The 16,453-nt window shown below is 54.1% G+C and overlaps 1 protein-coding gene across 1 annotated transcript in view; it reads right to left on the reverse strand.

Moving 5' to 3' along the window:
- The window catches only part of RXRA (retinoid X receptor alpha), a 101,651-nt gene extending 87,377 nt beyond the window's left edge, over positions 1 to 14,274 (reverse strand). The window contains exon 1 of the mRNA XM_088177342.1: positions 14,148 to 14,274. Within this exon, the coding sequence (XP_088033468.1) occupies positions 14,148 to 14,175 (28 nt within the window). The 5' untranslated portion in view covers positions 14,176 to 14,274. The remainder of the gene's footprint in view (positions 1 to 14,147) is intronic.
- Positions 14,275 to 16,453: the final 2,179 nt, after the last annotated feature.

Below are 16,453 nucleotides of genomic sequence, written 5' to 3' on the forward strand. Positions count from 1 at the left end.
TTTAAACTCCCTCCCTCCTCCCTTTTCCTGACTGCTGTGGAACAGACCGAGCCAAGGAGAGGAAAGCAAAGCTGGGAGCTGGCAGGGGTTTAGACATGCACGGTGCTTTTAATGGATGTGGATGGGGAGAACATGCCCAAGTGTGCGTGGGATCACGGCTGCACAGCCAAACAAGCAAAGCCAGCCATCCCTGAAGTGCTGTCAAAAGCTCCAAGCACCCAAAAAAAATCAACTCAATTTTTTTTTCCCTACCCTCTGAGCTCTCCCTGTTACCAAAATCAAGGCCCAAGCCGGTCACAGACAGGGCGTTTTTTTAATTATCGACCACGTTGCAATGTTTTCTCTTTTATTTTTAGGAGGTCCTCTAAAACTATAGAGGAAATTATCCAAAAGAAGTTTGTTCAAACGGCCTGTCAGTTTGAGGAAGTGAAATTAAACCAGAAAAAGAAAAGAAACCCCAGCCCTGAATCCTAATAAATCACACATCCACACACACACACAAAATTGGAGAACTCTGGGCATGCCTCCAACGCCAAGTAAATGGATGATAAACAAAACAAACCTAGTTCTGCCCGGTAATAAAGGCTTCACAGTGGGAATTTCTCACCCGGGAATCACTTCCACTGAGGGCACAGCTGGTGGCACATGGGGAGCTTCCCCCTGTCCCACTGAGCTGTGCCTGCAAGGACAGCCAGCCATGCCAGCCCCAAAATCCTCCCCCGCACGAATTTCCCTCCATAAATCCCTTTGGGAGCTGGCCCTGTCCCCACTGAGCATGGGTCGGTCACCCCATGGCACAGAGAGGTGGCTGCTTGGTTGTCACCAGCTGGGCTGGCAGTGGGGACCTGCTCAGGGCTCACAGACCCACCCAGAGCAAACAAGACTCACACCTTGGAGGGGGGAAAAAAGCTGCAAAACAAAAGCAAGGGAAAGGGCAAATGGAAGAAGGATGAAGATGTTAAAATAAATCCCACCAGGCACTGAGGTGTCTGAAACAAGAGGCAAAATCAGAGTGTGGGACAGCAGGACTGGCAGTGCCAAGGCCCATTTCAACCTCCAGGTGCAGCTTCCCAAAGGTGAGGATGCTGCAGAGTGATGCCCATCCCTCCCCACCCATGGGGTTCATCCTTTGAGGCCACACAGCCGCAGGGACAGCAGGGACAGCAGGGACAGCAGGGACAGTAGGGACACTGGCTATATCCTGAGGAGCACAGTCCAGTGACCCCACAGCAGCCTCTACCTGCCCAAAGCAGCATTTTGGGCAACCACAGGCTCGGCCAAGAGCTGAGGCTATGACAGCAAAAGCACTGGAGGGGTGGGGACATGCAGTGGTGACCCCAGGACCAGCTGGCACATCCCCATGGCCACCAGCTCCCTCGCTGCAGGGGGATGACCCCAACCCATGCTCTCCTCCATTCTCTCTTCACCTTCCAGCAGAGACTGCCAGGAAACAGTTAAAGCTTTCTAAGGCTCTGCAGAGGACTCCAGTTAAAAGTCCACCAGGCATTTTCCCATGGTGGACTTTACCCCGTGATAACGCACCTGGAGGTGCCAGCCCGAGAGGGACCAGCCAAGCCACCAGCCCTGGCACAGCAGGGAGGGGTGGCAGCCAGGTGGGCAAACCCTGAAAAAACCTGCACAGGACAGAAATCTGCAAACCAGCCCCGAGAGCAGCATTTTGGGGTTTGGTAACGTGAGGTTGCACGCAGCGGTGCTGTGCTGTGCCACCTCCTGTGGGAATGCTGTGCCCGCCCCCAAGGAGCCCATTCCAGCATTTCCAGGCTCCAATTCCTGCCTGGAACAGCCCAGAGATTTCTCTCCTTATTCCTGAGGGAGAGGCAGAGACAAGTGGCACTGCTGTCCCTGCTGGGAACAGCCACCTGGCTCTCCTCTCCAAGGTTGTCTTGCAAATCCTCTCTCACCAGAACGACACACACCATTTTTTAAAAGCTGGGTGATGTAACCAACCCGTATTTATAATGCTGAAAACATCCCAAAGCTCCATCTCTTCCAGCTCCCAAGCACACAGTGTTCTCTTAATAAAATAATTGCAATGATGAATAGCTCCTTATAATGTTCTTCTTCTGCAGCTACTGACAGGGCCAAGAGCTGGGATGGAAAGTCCTTCTCCTCAATGAACCCTCAAGGTACATTCAGGATTTTACCTCCTCAAAGCAAAAAGGGCTGAAATATTGGGGAAGTGCTGCCAGTGCAGTTCCAAGTCATCCCAGCAGGCAGAGAACACTGAAATCCCTCTCCTGCAGCTCAGCCCCATCGTTGTCTTCATAAATACAGTCAGCAAATCACTGCAGGTCAATGCCAGTCCTTGGTTAAGCTGAAGCAATCTTGCAGCCACTCGATGAAATCAATGCTGAGCTCCAGATCCTGCCACGGGGTCCACAAAAATCCACCCTGACAGAAGCTCCTCTGCCCAAAGGTCCGTGGGAGCCCCAGAACCAGCACTGGGAGCTTTGGAAGCCAGGCTGTGGATTTAATCCCTGGCTGCAAGTCCTCATGTGCCCGTGATTTCCACACTGACAATTACAGGGCAGCTCATCGCATTGGGGTTCACTTTCTTTTTTTTTTTTTTTTTTTTGTAGAGTCATTTCTACCTTATTCATTTGTAAAGGTGCTTTGAATTAGGAGTGTACTGGCTCTGCCTTCCCTTCCCACGCAAAGCTGGCTTTTTACTCCCAGGCTCTCTGGGTGTTTTCCCAGAGCCTGTGCTCTCAAAGACTTAAAATTTAGCAGCCAAGGAAGAGCCCTTGGAAGTGGTGGCAGAGAGGGACGTGGGACCTCATCCCAGCCTCGACTGCAGCTCGAGGGACTTCCCAGAGCTGGGAGAACTGGCAGGACCGGCTGCTCCCACCCTGCAGGCACATCCCTACACCCAGCTCCAGGCTCACCCCTTCCTACCCAGCACTCCTCCACCCCAAAGCTGCCCTCCCTACAAAAGGCTGGTCTGGGGTCTCCAGATTTTGGGTTTGGGCAGGACTGGAGCATCTCTCTGCTCTCAGGGATGAGCTTCACCTTCCCTGGCAATGCTTCCCAGGCTGGATCCTAAGGTTTGCCTGCTTGGCAAAGCCCTGAGAAGAGTTTTGGGGCTCCCCCAACACCATTCCTGGGGTGCTCCACCAAGCTGTGTCCCCAGGGCGTGGTGCTGCACCTCCCAGCATCCAAGGGCAGATGCAACTGCTCCAAGAAAGAGACCTGAAGGGTTGGCTGCGTGTCCCCAGGGTTTTGGGAAGGTGCTGGGAGAGGAGGAGCTCCCCTCGTGTGCGTGGGTGAGGGCTCCAGATGGGCACCTTGCTGTTCGTGACCTGCTGCAAGAAATCCCTGCCCTGCAACATTTCCTGCACACACCTAGAGGCTGTGAAACCTCGCCAGACGTGGTTTTCCTTGCCTGCCCAGCCTCAGCTCCCATGGCTCAACACTGGGATAACCGGAGCAGGGAGAGGCACCCAGCATCCCTCAGCCATCCCAGAAAAACGTGGTGGGAAAAGCCAGAGCCTGAGCCCAACAAAGCCCGACGGCCTCTGATTTCCACAGACAAAAACCTGCCCCACAGGTGAGGCACAAAGGGAGCAACCTGCCAGAAGGGAATTGTTGGTTTTGCCCCTTGGAGAGGAGGGTGATACTCCAAGGTAAAGCACAGCAGCACCGCTACCAAAACACAGCTCCAAACACTGCCAAAACCCCCCCAGCCAACAAAATCCGTGTCTCCCAACCTTAGAAGCAGCAGAGGAATGTGCTGGCAGGGTGTTAATTCGGGGTGCCAGCATCCACCACCCCAAATTGCCCTCTGGGGGTCCTGCTCCCAGCGAGCCCCGGCTCTGAAGCGCTCTTTAAAGTCTCCCACATTTGCACACAACAGGTACCCGCTGGCCTGGGGCCAGCCTATCTCCAGCTGGGATCAGCTAAGCCTTCCTAAGTGCTTAAATAGGGGCCTGCAGGTAATTGTCCCAGGAGCCTTAACTCTTCCTGGAGCCCCTCTGATATCCGGGCTCAGACGAGAAGCACAGTGTAAAAAAAAAACCAGCAAGGATGGCAATGGAGAGGACGTGGATTTAGGGCAGCACAGGTCACTGCATCCTGCCCTTCGAGCACTGGATCTGCCTGGGCATTTATAAATAAATCCCACGGCAGGGGCTGGGGAGAGCAGCCTGTAAAGCACAAAGCATTAACACCCAGGCTGGCACGGCTGCCTCGCAGCCTGCCCAAGCAGCCAACCACAATTTGCTTAGGGGCGCAGAAAGTTTTGGTTTGCCCCGGCAGGAAGGGAGCCTGGGTGGCCTCTGTAGGTACAGGAAACCCCTTTCTATCACGCACATCACTCTGCTTCCTCTGGATTTCTTTAACCTTTCACTCTTGGCCTGATTTATGCTTTCACACTGATTTTTGCACGCGTGCATTTCCCTCCTCCTCCTCCTCGCCGCTCCGGTGCTGCGGAACCACACCAGCAAAAAAAGCTGGCAGGGCTTTGGCATCCGGCTGCCCAGAGCCAGAATAATCCCTGCAGGGAAACCTCCTGCTCTGCCTCACTCCAGAGGAGCTGGGCTCTTGCAGGAGGAGGGGGAAATGCCGTGTCCTGTGTTGTTGTGCTCCGGGGCTGGGCACAGCCGTGGGATCCAGGCTGGGCTGCGTGTGATGGGCAGGCACTGGAGCAGCTAATCTGGGACCCCGGGGACACATCCCAGCAAAGCACAGTCAGACTCGGAGATTCTGCTGCAGAGATGCTGGGTGGTGAGCCCCAGGCTCCAGCACAGCCCAAGGCTGATGCTTCCTTGCAGACAAGGAAAAGAATCCAGGAGCAGCTCAGTCCTGAGCCCTCCAAAGCATCCCGTCCACACAGGGCATCCCCGGCACCACACACACATGGAGCAATGCCCAGCCATGCCATCAGAGGCAGGAGGACACGAGGACAGCGGGGACACAACCCTAATGTCACCTAAAGGGCCTCTTGGGTGGGAAGAGGAGCTGCTTGTTCCCAGTCTCCACGGGGATCCTGGCACAAAATGAGCAAAACATTGGACTGTGCTGGAAGCATCAGCTTCCTGGGAGTGGATGGGGAAGCTGAGGCCAACAACTCCAAGGCACTGCCACAGCAGGGACAGCAGCACAGAGCCCAGGGGAAAGGCTGGGGAGGAATCACAGCTCTGGCCAATTCTCCAGGGTCCAAACTGGGAGCATTTTAATCCATCCAGTTGGATAAATAAATAGTGTGGGAGCAGGTGGCCCTGGTGTCACCAGCCATCACCAGGGAGATGGGATGACAGAGCCAGTGCACCAGCCCGGTGCTCCATCCCTGCTGTGGTGTCCTCAACCCCACACAACAGCCTGTTTAACCCCAGGGAAAAGGAGAAAACCCCAAAGTGAGAGCAGACCAGGAAAGCATCTCTTCAGCCCATTCCCATGGGACATGGGAGGCCACCCTGAGAGCCACCAGCTCACAGGGCTCCCTCAGCCTGGCGTGGCCACCAAAAAGGAAATGAAGTCGCAAAGGTTATCGCTTTGGTGTCCGACTGAGCATAAAAATCCCGCTCTGAAAACAAAAACAAGGAAGAGGGAGATGGCGAAAACGGCAAGGGAAAGAGAGGGACAGGGATGTACAGCCCCAAAAAACAGGAGAGGGGGTGCAGGGGCTGCTCACCCCACACCAACACACATCTCGACGGCAGCAGAGTTTCCCAGGAAAATAAATGCAAAGTCTGTTATAAAAGTTTATCAGCGAGGAAGAGCGAGAGCGCCTGACTACAGGATAGAGATGTCATTATTTTCATGCATCTGCCTTACCCAATTTTATTTAGTTGCTTTCTGCACCATTTCATGCTCATTCTGCTGCTGAGCTAGACAATTGCTTTATAACTCTAGGGTGCAATTTCACTGTCTGTGAGCCACACGCACGCACGCGGGGGCTGCGCCGGGATGGAGCTGCACATCCCTCCCTTCTCCCCACACCCCCAGGTTTGGGAGCTCGCCTGGAGAGGACTTTTCTTCATAAATTTAAGGGTGGGGGGGGAAAAAAATTAAATTGAAACGCTAAGGCACTGTGTATTTTAATATATTCCAGGAGTGTGTGTTGGGGGGAGCAGCCCCAGTAAGCAGCGGCTCCCCGTTAAGGCTGAGCAGGATGAACTGGAGGGCAATCTGCTCTCTCACGCTACGTGAACGCAGAGAGACTGCAGGCTGCAGGGCAGGAACGCTGTGAATCACGCCGGATTTTTATGATCAATTGAAAGTCACACTTGAACAAGTGCAGGTCAGCAGGGAGGGTTGGTCACGCAGGTGCAGAGCTCCGAGACAGCGGCGTTCAACTCGCTCAAGAGCCTGGTCCCTCACAGGGTACTTGGGTAACCTCCTTGGTACCCCTATTTCCTGCTCCCCACCTCAAAATCCCCCCCCAGGGCTGCTGTGGGGTGTGAGGGGTCTCCAGAAGCAGCCCCAGCACTGATGGGATGCAGTGTGGGGTCATGGATTTCCTCATTACAATGTGCTCGAGCATCCCCAGCATAGCCGGTGCTGTCAGAGACCACGGCTCCCCAGGCCTGATAAAATCCCTCATCTCACACCAACGGGGCAGAAAAAGAAGGGGTGGGGGCAGAAGGGAAGCCCAGTTTAGTCTGGTAAGGGCATTTCTCATTCTTTGATCTCCCTTTTCCAAGAGCCTCCACCTGCACACAGTTCTTTGGGAGCAGGGCAGGGAAGCTGCAGCACTGGCAAACCACTCTCACCCATCCTTCCCATCCCCAGGAGCAGCCAAACAGCTCCCCCAGCTCCACGGGATGCTCCAGGCTCTGCTCCTGCCTCTCTGATCCAATTCTTCCCTTCCACCACTCACCATCCCACCCCAGCTCCTCCATCCCTTCCCATCCCAACCTGTGCCACCTGCATGTCTCAGGGTGGATTCTGGCTGGAAGATCACCCCCTCTCCTGCCATCTCTGTGCCTCGGGCTGGATTTTGGCTGGAAGTTCATCCCCTCCTGCACTTCTCCTTCCTCTCTTGCCTCACCACTGCCATTGCCTCACTGCGACTCCGGGACGGGCACGTAGGAGCCGCGCTGCCCACAACAAAATTGTCTCGCAGCAGCCCACAGAGTTCACAGCAAAAGGGGAAAAAAAATAAAAGAGAAAGAAAGAAAACAACTCTCCTCCAGCACTCACTTGTCAGCCAGAAAATGGAAAAACAATAATCAAATGTTTCTGCCTTCCTGCCCAGCTGAAAGGAGACGAGGGGCATCCCTCCCTAACCCAGCACAAAGGATTTGCCCCAGGAGCTCAGGGGTTGTAAATCTCAGGAGGCTCCCTCAGCTCCCCCTCCCGGGATTTTTTTCGTCTTTTTTTTTTTTCCCCAAGTCTGTAAAGCTGAAGAAAGCTAAAACTCCACAAAAGAGGAGCCCATGAAAAGCAACGACCAGCTGGGAATCCCATTACCATTTTATTGGTCCCTAATACCTCTATTGCCCCTTTTATCTCCTGGCTGTGCAGCGATCCTGCAGCTGATGGGATCCAGGGATAGGCTCAGACAAGACCCAAACCCAAATACACCACCAACCTCTACTCATGGCCCATCCAAATAAACAAGTCTTGAACCAAAACCATCAAATCCCCCAGGGTTTGGAAGAAGGAGCAATGACCACAGTGCTAGAGCAGAAGGGGATGCCAGCCCTCATCCTGCTGCTTAATTACCCGAATTTTAGGGTTTTTCTCCCTTTCCCTGTGCTTTGGGAGCACCTGGCTCGCCCACAAACCCCACCTGGGAGCTTTTTCTTTGCTCTCGGGCCAAAAAAGCAGCTTTGGGAGGGGGTTTTTTGGACCCTGCAGAGCTTTGTGGAGCTGCCATCCCAGCCAAGGTTTCACAACCACCCCACGCCCTCGCTCCGGGCCCCGTTCCCAGCTCAGCCTCCCCAGCGTGCCTCAGTTTCCCACCCTGCATCAACCCCGTCCGGGCAGAGCAGGAGCTCTGAAGGCAGGACCCATCCCCTCCTGATGTGCAGAGGCAGGAGCTGCGACCAGAATTACAGCCCCAAGGGGCAGCCTTGGAACTTTTATTGTGGATCACAGTAAGGGAAAAAGGGGGGAAAAAAGCCCGAGCATTTCGTGCTTACCAATGGTCTGTTTGAACAGGATTATTTTTTAACTCCACGTTAAACAAAATTTCAAAGGAGAGGAGCTGCGTTTGGGCTTAATTTGAGCCCTTTCTTCCCTTTCTCACAGGGGAATTGTTCCCTGTTTATCTCAGAAAACACCCTCCATTTTGAAAAGCTTCCCTCCCCTCTAAATAAAAACTCAGGTTGTTTCTTTGACTTTGCTTTGCTTTTTGCAAGCCAAACCTTGTCAGAAAAGGCAAGGTCTCACAGCCAGTTTCCATCTCAACAATAGAGCATTTTCCCAGGCTAAATTGCTTCTGTCTGAAAATCTTCTGGCAGTTTGAGCTGGCTGGCATGTGTGGGGATCCTTCTGTAGGGTTTTTTAAATCCTTATTTGCAATATTATTTCATCTGCTTCGCGTTGCCTTGATGTTGGAGCAGCCTTTGGAGAGACACAACCGCTCCTCCCTCCTCCTCCTCTGTCCTCCCTCCAGGCACACGCTTCCCTTTGAGGAGGAGGAGAGGGGAGAAATAAAATAAAAGACAAGCAAAGAGGAAAATGTCAGAAAGCTGCTTTTTGTGTGCGTGTCAAACGTTCAAAGTTATTCCAGAGTCTAGTCTTTAAATGTAATAAAATACAGCAACTCCTGACAAAATCAATTAAAATAAAACCACCCAGGCTGCCTCCCCTATTGCTTTGGAGCTCGACTGACTTGGGAGAGCCCACCTGGGCCTTTTAGGAAGCGATTAGGGAAGTGTTGGGATGGATCCCACGTTCCTCTGAGCATCCCTCTGGTGCTGAGCATCCTGGCATGGTGCTGGGCATCCCTGATACTTCTGAGCATCCCTGATATTTCTGAGCATCCCTGACACTTCTGAGCATTCCTGATACTTATGAGCATTCCTGATACTTCTGAGCATTCTTGATGCTTCTGAGTAGCCCTGATATTTCTGAGCATCCCTGACACTTCTGAGCATCCCTGATATTTCTGAGCATCCCTGATATTTCTGAGCATCCCTGATATTTCTGAGCATCCCTGACACTTCTGAGCATCCCTGACACTTCTGAGCATTCCTCCAGTGTGCCCAGACCTTTCCACATCCCCCAGCACCCCTCTGAAATGCCCAGACCCCTCCACACCACAGGGCACAGCGAGGAGGGCCCCAGCCCCTTCCCTTGCCACGGGAAGTGAGGATGGCTGTGACACGGGGATCAGAGCCAGAGAAGGATTAATTAGAGCCCAATTAAGTTGCCCAGCTCGCAGGGAAGGTGCCTGCAGCACTTGGGCAGCAGGGGTTTGAGGGATCCCAGGCTTTGGCTCAGAGGAGGAGCCCAGCTGGGACACAGGGACCCCTCAGTGTCCCCACACCATCACCACAGCCCTGCTGAGCCCCTTGCCAAGGGCCACCAGCTCCTGCTGTCTCACTGCTGGGATATTTATAGCAGGAATGATTCGGGGATTTCAGGCAGCTGGGAGCCTCGGGGAATACTCTGAGCACACACAATCCCCGGGAAAAGGCACCAGGATGCTCACAGGGACACACAGCCCACGGACAAGGAAGGAGCAAAGCACACCCCAAAGCCCTGCAGCACCCACAGCTCCTCTGTTTCTTTCTTTCCTTAACCATCCTGCAAAAGAAAAACCCCAAAAATTCAAAATTCAGCCCAGTGGCAGTGCTCTGGCATATGGCAACCCACCCCTGCTCCCAGAAAACAATACTCAACAAAAAGGTTTTTAACCCATTTCTTAATAAATATTTATTTTCGCCTTGAAGATGTGGGTGGGACAAAGCCAGGGTGTATTTTCCAGTGAAATGTTTTGATTCCCCCCCCTTGTTGTTTTTTTTTTTTTTTCCCCCTCAACAGGAGCAGAACGCCAATAATAATATTTGCAATGAATAACTCAAATTCTGTGGCTTTCTCCCCCACTCTCTTTTAAATAAATAAAATGCCCTAAATTTGAGAAACACAAACGCTCCCTCCAACACAGCAGGACGACGTGGAATAAACTCAGGGATGCTCCGAGGATTTTTTTCACTGTCACAGGCCAGATTTTGAAAAAGGCAAAAATCCCTTCCTGCTTTGTTTTGCATATGTCAACGAGGAGAGGTCGAGCCCTACAAAAAACTCCAGCAAGAGAAACCAGGACACAACCAGACTCCATCTCCTGCTCCAGCCCAGCAGCCCCAGCCAGATGTGGGGCAGAGGATTCCTCCTCCCTCACTCGGGATGCTCAGACGTTTCCCACACCTCCCAGATGTTCTCCTCCCTGCAGATTGTCACATCAGCTGCCAGTTTCTAAGGGTATAAAGAGCAGGGTTGATCATGGTGGTGAGGTCACAACCCCAGAGATGCTCTGTGCAGCATCCAGGCTCATCCCCGTTTTTTTGGTGCAGATTTTAGGAGGTTTTTTTGCCATTTTTAGTGCGATTTTTAGGGGATTTTTGCATTTCTTAGCGTGAACTTTTAGGGATTTTTCTGATTTTTTTAGTCTTATTTTTTTTCCCGATGTTTTTTTCCCAGAAATGCTCAGAATTCTGACAGGTTCGGGGTGTTTAAGCACAGATTTTGGGTGTGCAATGATTGATTTTAGGACTTTTTGGGGGGAATTTTTTGGTGTTTTTTCGGCTATTTTTGCATGGATTTTTTTTTTTTTTTTTTTTTTTTTTTGAGTTCTTTCCTGAGATACTTCTCAGAAATCCTTGGAATTTTGGGAGCCACACACACACACACACAGCCCAGGGGATGCAGGATGAAGGTGCCTGATGGATGCTCACACTGCCACACCATGTCCCAGCTGGACATGGGGGGGTTGTTTTGCTGTTTTCCTCCAGCCCCAGCAGGACCAAGCAGAGCACAGACAGTGCTCACCCCACATCCTGAGCAGCTGCAGCCAGCCCTGGCACGGCTGCAGGGTTGGGAAGAGGGACACACAGAGGTTACAACCCGCTGGAATGACCTCTGGAGGGAGGCACCAGTCTTGGACACCCATTAACTGTTTCTTCCCCCCACAAAGCTGAGCCTTGAGGAACAGCTCCCCGAGCCCATCACCCCTTTTTTCCTCCTCAGAGATACTCAAGGAATGGGAAAAGGGAAAATAAAGCACTAATGGGATTGTAAAAGTCAGAGAACCTGAAGAACCGAGTGCTTGGTTTGCACATCAGTGCCCCATGCCTGACCTCAGTCCATGCACCCCACCAGAGGTGATGCCCACAGCCCCAAAAGCACCTGCACCACAGATTTTTCTGCATTTTCCTCCTCCTGGAGACCCAGCACAACACAGAGGAGGAAAAGCTGGACAGCCCTGAGCAAGCTAAGCCTAGTAAAGGCAGGACTTTAACTCCAGATGGCTCTGAGGCAGCATCTGCTGCACCCTGAGGTGTTTTAAGCCTCACCTGTGCCCACAGCCCCCGTGCCAGGCTGCAGGTTGTCCTGGCAGTGGTGACAGCAGCCAGCCTGGGAGATGCCCAGGGACATGGTGTCCTCACAGAGAGCTCTCCAGAGAAGCAGGAAAATGAGATACTACTATTAAAAGTGCCCAGTGCTGGCCACACTTCCAGCTGTGACATCAGCAGGGTTATCTAAGTGTAACCACGGGCAGGACTTGGCCAGGAACCACCACCAGGTTTGGCCTTGTTGGGCCAAACCGAGCTGAGATTTTGATGGGGAAGCAGTAACAGAGTGGGATTTTGGCTGCTGTTCCCAGGCCTGCACTGGTGTGCAGGGTAACAAACCCCACAAGCTGGGGCTGTTTTTCTCCCCTTGGTTTTTCCAACACCACCTGCCAAAAATGACACGAGATAGGGTTGGTGAAACACCCTGGCACTCTGCAAAGTTGGGACCTGGTGGGTTTAGGACCATCCTACCTCTAAAACGGCCCCATGGCTCATCCAGCTCTGCTCTGGTTTCACTGGGAAGGTCTCAGTTCACATTCCCCTCAATCCTACAAACTGCTCACAAGCTTTTAGACACAACCTGCCTGCACTGCCCAGAGCAGGACCAAGATCTCCCCCTCCAAAACCTGCAGCAAACCCCCTGCCCTTGCAGCCAAAGGGATTTTTCCCAGTAATCAGTGACCCAAGACCAGCACATAAAGTTTGGGAGTCTCTGCTGCAGCAGCACAGTCCCAGACCACACACACCCCAAACAGCTCCCACAGACAGATGGATTTGCTCCTGAGACAAGGATGAGAAGTTTTAACCTCCCCCAGTACGGCTGTCCTGGGGGGCTGCCCTGTTTTCCCTGGGATGTTCCTGATGTGTGGCACAGCCCCACCACGCACACATCTCTAAAGGAGCAGATAAATCAGTTGTTTTCCACTTGCAGCAGTGTGAAAACCCTTCCCCGAGCCAGCAGCCACACAGACTCTCCCCCTCCTACCCCCTCAAACCAACCTGACTAAAAACACAACGCATTTTTTTAGCATTTAGAGCATAACAGGAGAGTTCAGGACTGACAGCAAACACAGTCAATGTACACAGAGGCCCGAGCCTGCCCTGATCAACAGAGATTTGGATTGTCTTCCACAAGAGCATCCAAGGAAATGTGAATCCCCCAAACAAATTTAAAACACTCCAGTGAGGCAAGAGAGGCACCTTCTGCTGGGATGAGCCCCAACAGCTGCACTGGATCCCACCAAAAGGAGCTGGTTTGATTTGGAATCAGCACCCACTCCAGGACACGCTGCAGCTGAGATGCTTTTGGCCCCAGCAGCATCTCCCACCTCCCAGCCCAGTCAATGAGGGGCACTGTGAAAATGGGATTTTTGAGAGTGCAGAGATGCCACCTACAGCTGTGCCAGCCCACAGGGCCAGGGTCTGCCTGGCAAAGCCCCCAGACCACCAAGCTCAGCGAGCTGGGCTTGCGGGAAACCTTGCGCTGGTCGTTTGTATTTATCCTGCTCTTTGAAATGAACAAGCGAAATTGCAATTTACAAACGAAACAAGCAAAAAAACCCAACCAACCAACCAAAAACACATTAAAGAAAAAACAAGAGAAAGAAATTAACAAAACACACCACGGCGGGCTGGAGAGGCTGAGCACACAGATTTAAAGCCCAGACAAGCCACCAGGGATGGTCTCATTGGCCATGGCTCGCTCGGCCGGAGGCCGGGAGCCACCGGGCCGAGCGGGGACAGGGATGGCAACACTCGTCCCTCTTCCCCCTCGCCCGGACTCGGCGCCAGGCGACTTCGCTCAAACTTTTCTTCCCCTCACCCCGAGCCCTGAGCTCTGCAATATCACTTCTCCTGGAAGCGAGACGCAGGAGGCATTCGCCTTTACAAGCCAGGACTTGACTCAGTCACCAAACGATGGCAAACTCCGGCTGGAAATAGGTTTTAAAACGCAGCTAAAAGGAGGAGGGGGGGGGGGGGGGGGGGTGGAAAAAAAAAAAAAAAAGAACAAAAAGGCAGGAGGGTCCCAACCGCGGCGGGTCCGGGAGAAGCGATGCGCTGCCTCCCCCTGCCCGGCTGCGCGCCCCGGATGCCGCGGGGAGAGGAGGAAAAAAGAAAAAAAAAAAAAAAAAAAAAGGAGAAAAGTCAAAAATTGAAGAAAAAAAAATAAACCGAGGAAGAAGGCAAGAGAAGGAAGGCAAGAGAGGGAAGCACAGGCTGCCGAGCTCCGAGCAGAGCCGGCCCCGGGCAGGGAGGGGGCTGTGCCCCGTTCCAAGGCGCCGCTGTGGCCGCTGCCCGACCGGCCCGGCGGGGCTCGGTCCGGCCCAGCCCGGCTCGGCTCGGCTCCCCCACTTAGGGCCCGCCGTCCCCAGGGCTGCGCAACGACAAAAACAACAGCAAACCAAAACAAAAATCCCCAAGTCGCAGGCAGGGGCCGGGGGCAGGGGCCGGGGCCGGCCCGCCCGCCCCGCGCTCGCCGCGGAGCTCCCCGGGGAAGGGGCGAGCGCATCCCCCGCCCGCCGGCCCCCGGTGCGCGCCGCGGGGAAGGGGCAGCGGAGCCGGCGGTGGGGGGGAAAGCGGCAGGACAAGCGGTGATTCTGTCGTCCCGAAGCACCCCCCCACCCCCCGCGGTAGGAACGGAGAATCTCTCGGAACAGAACTCACCCAGCGGCAGGAAGTGTTTGGTGTCCATGGCTGGTGCTTAACTCATGCCAAGGGGCTCGGCGAGAGCGGCGGCGAAAACACACAGGCAGGGCGGGCGGAGGGGAGGGAAATCAGCGCGGGGGGAGAGGGGAGGAGGGGAGGGAGAAAAAAAAAAAAAAAAAAAACACCCACGGGGAGGAGGAGGAGGAGGGAGGGAGGAAGGGAGGGAGGGAGGAGGAGGAGGCAGCGGGGAAGCTGCAGCCCCGCAGCGGCCCCGCAGCGGCGGCCCCGCGCAGCCGAGGCCGCGGAGTTGTGGCAAACTCCAACAATGTAACTCCGCCGCTCGGCTCCGCCGGGCGCGCCCGGCTCCGCGCCGGGGCCCGCGCAGGGGGGAGCGGCAGCGCCGAGCCCGCCCCGAGCGCCCGAGCCCAGCCCCGAGCCGAGCCGAACCCAGCCCGAGCCGTGCCGAGCCCGTGCCGAGCCCGAGCCGAGCCGAGCCGAGCCGAGCCGAGCCGTGCCGAGCCCGAGCCGAGCCGAGCCGAGCCGAGCCGAGCCGAGCCGAGCCGAGCCGAGCCGAGCCGAGCCGAGCCGAGCCGAGCCGAGCCGAGCCGAGCCGAGCAGCGCCGCCCCGCGCCCGCCCCGCCGGCCCGCGGAGTGAGAGCGCTGCGCTGGTGTTTGATGGTTTTGTTTGGGTTTTTTTGTTTGGTTTTTTTTTTGTTTTTTTTTTATTTTTGGGTTTTGTAAATTTTTTTTTTTTTTTTTTACTTAAAGTGATGAGGTAAAGGGAAGGAAAATAGAGTGGGGAGAAAGAGGGGAAAGAAAAGGAAAAATACGAAAGGTGAAGGGGAAAAGAGAGGGCAAGGAGGGGGAATTAGAGATGGGGAGGAAGGGGGAAGATGAGGAAAGGAGAGTGGGGAGAGGTGAAAGGAGAGGAGAAAGGAGAAGGAAAGGAGGGAGAAAAAGGAGAGGAGAAAGAGAGAAGGAAAGAAGAGCGGAAATAGAAGGGAAAGAGGAGAGGGAAAAGACAAGAACAAGGCAAGGAAAAAGATGGAAGAAAAGAAAAGAGAGGGAAAAAGGAAGGGGAAAAGAGGAGGAAGGGGAAGGAGGTGAGGAAAGAAGGGGGAAAGAGGAGAAAAAAAAAAAAGAGGTGCAGTGGCAGCAGGAGGGGGCAGGAGAGGGGGTTCCTCGAGTGATGCTGAGCAATGCCAGCTGTGCCCCTGAGCCCCGCTGCCTGTCCCCGGGCCGTGTCACACGGCGCTCACAGCACGATTTATTTCATTTCCCATCCGTGAGGCACAACAAATAACTCTGTGTGCGTGTCTGTGCGAGTGTGCGCGGCTCCTCTGCAAACTCTCGCCTCCTCAGCACCGCCGGTACCACCCCAGCAGCACCGCTGGCTGCTTCCCAGAGCCCCGACCCCCCCTTCCCAGGCAGGCCTCCAGGTTTAATAAATGATACTCAGCCCTGTAAGAATGTGTATTAGTGGCTTGATGGACCAGAGCGACTCCACTATGCATGAAGCATATTAAACATGGTATCGACCCTCGCTTTCCCCGGCTGGAACATGCATAACAAACAGGCTGGGGCCACGCTGCAGCTGCTCACACACGCTGGGGAGCAAGGCAGGGCACTGAGCGAGGCTGGAGTGACACCAGGGACAGCTGCTGGGGGGGGGGGTTCTGCTGGCACAGGTAGCTCCCAGCCCTCCTCCGGTGAGTGGACCGGGAGAAATCAGGGTAGCTGGGACAATCAGGCTTGTCCCAGACGCTCTGCCATCACCTCCCTGTGTGGCAGATGCGTGGAACGCTCCCCGGCCTTATCTGCCCTGATTTATTCTTTAATTGGCAAAGCGTCTCGTGCCATAAATATTAGCAGCTCCTCCTGGAGAAGTGAGGCCTCTTATCTGCCATCCCTGCCTGCCCTTATCGCCCCATCTCGTGCCTGTCACTCCGGGATCTCAAACCACACAAGAGAGGCTCTGGAAAGGCCCCAACATCTGGATTTCTCCTGCAAACTCTTCTGTTGTAGGAGAACACCAGACCCTGCCCTTCCTGCAGGGCAGACCCACATGGGGATGGTTGGATGAGGGGTGCCAACACCCCAGGATCCCAGTTTGGGACATCTTCACCAGATGCATCCCAGTCCATCTGCTTCAGAATGAAAGATCCAAACCCATTGCAATCCACCTGAAGAATAAAAGCACCGAAAAGGACCCATCTTGTGTCAGGTAAGTGGCTGCAAACTGACACTCAGGTGGAGCTGCAGAAGTTAAAGCAAAATAAAGCGTCTTGGATCCTTTTAATCCTCTGCTCCTGTAATTTCAGCAT

The sequence above is a fragment of the Sturnus vulgaris genome, chromosome 22 (assembly GCF_052056855.1).
Source record: "Sturnus vulgaris isolate bStuVul1 chromosome 22, bStuVul1.hap1, whole genome shotgun sequence".
In the NCBI taxonomy this organism is placed as follows: domain Eukaryota; kingdom Metazoa; phylum Chordata; class Aves; order Passeriformes; family Sturnidae; genus Sturnus; species Sturnus vulgaris.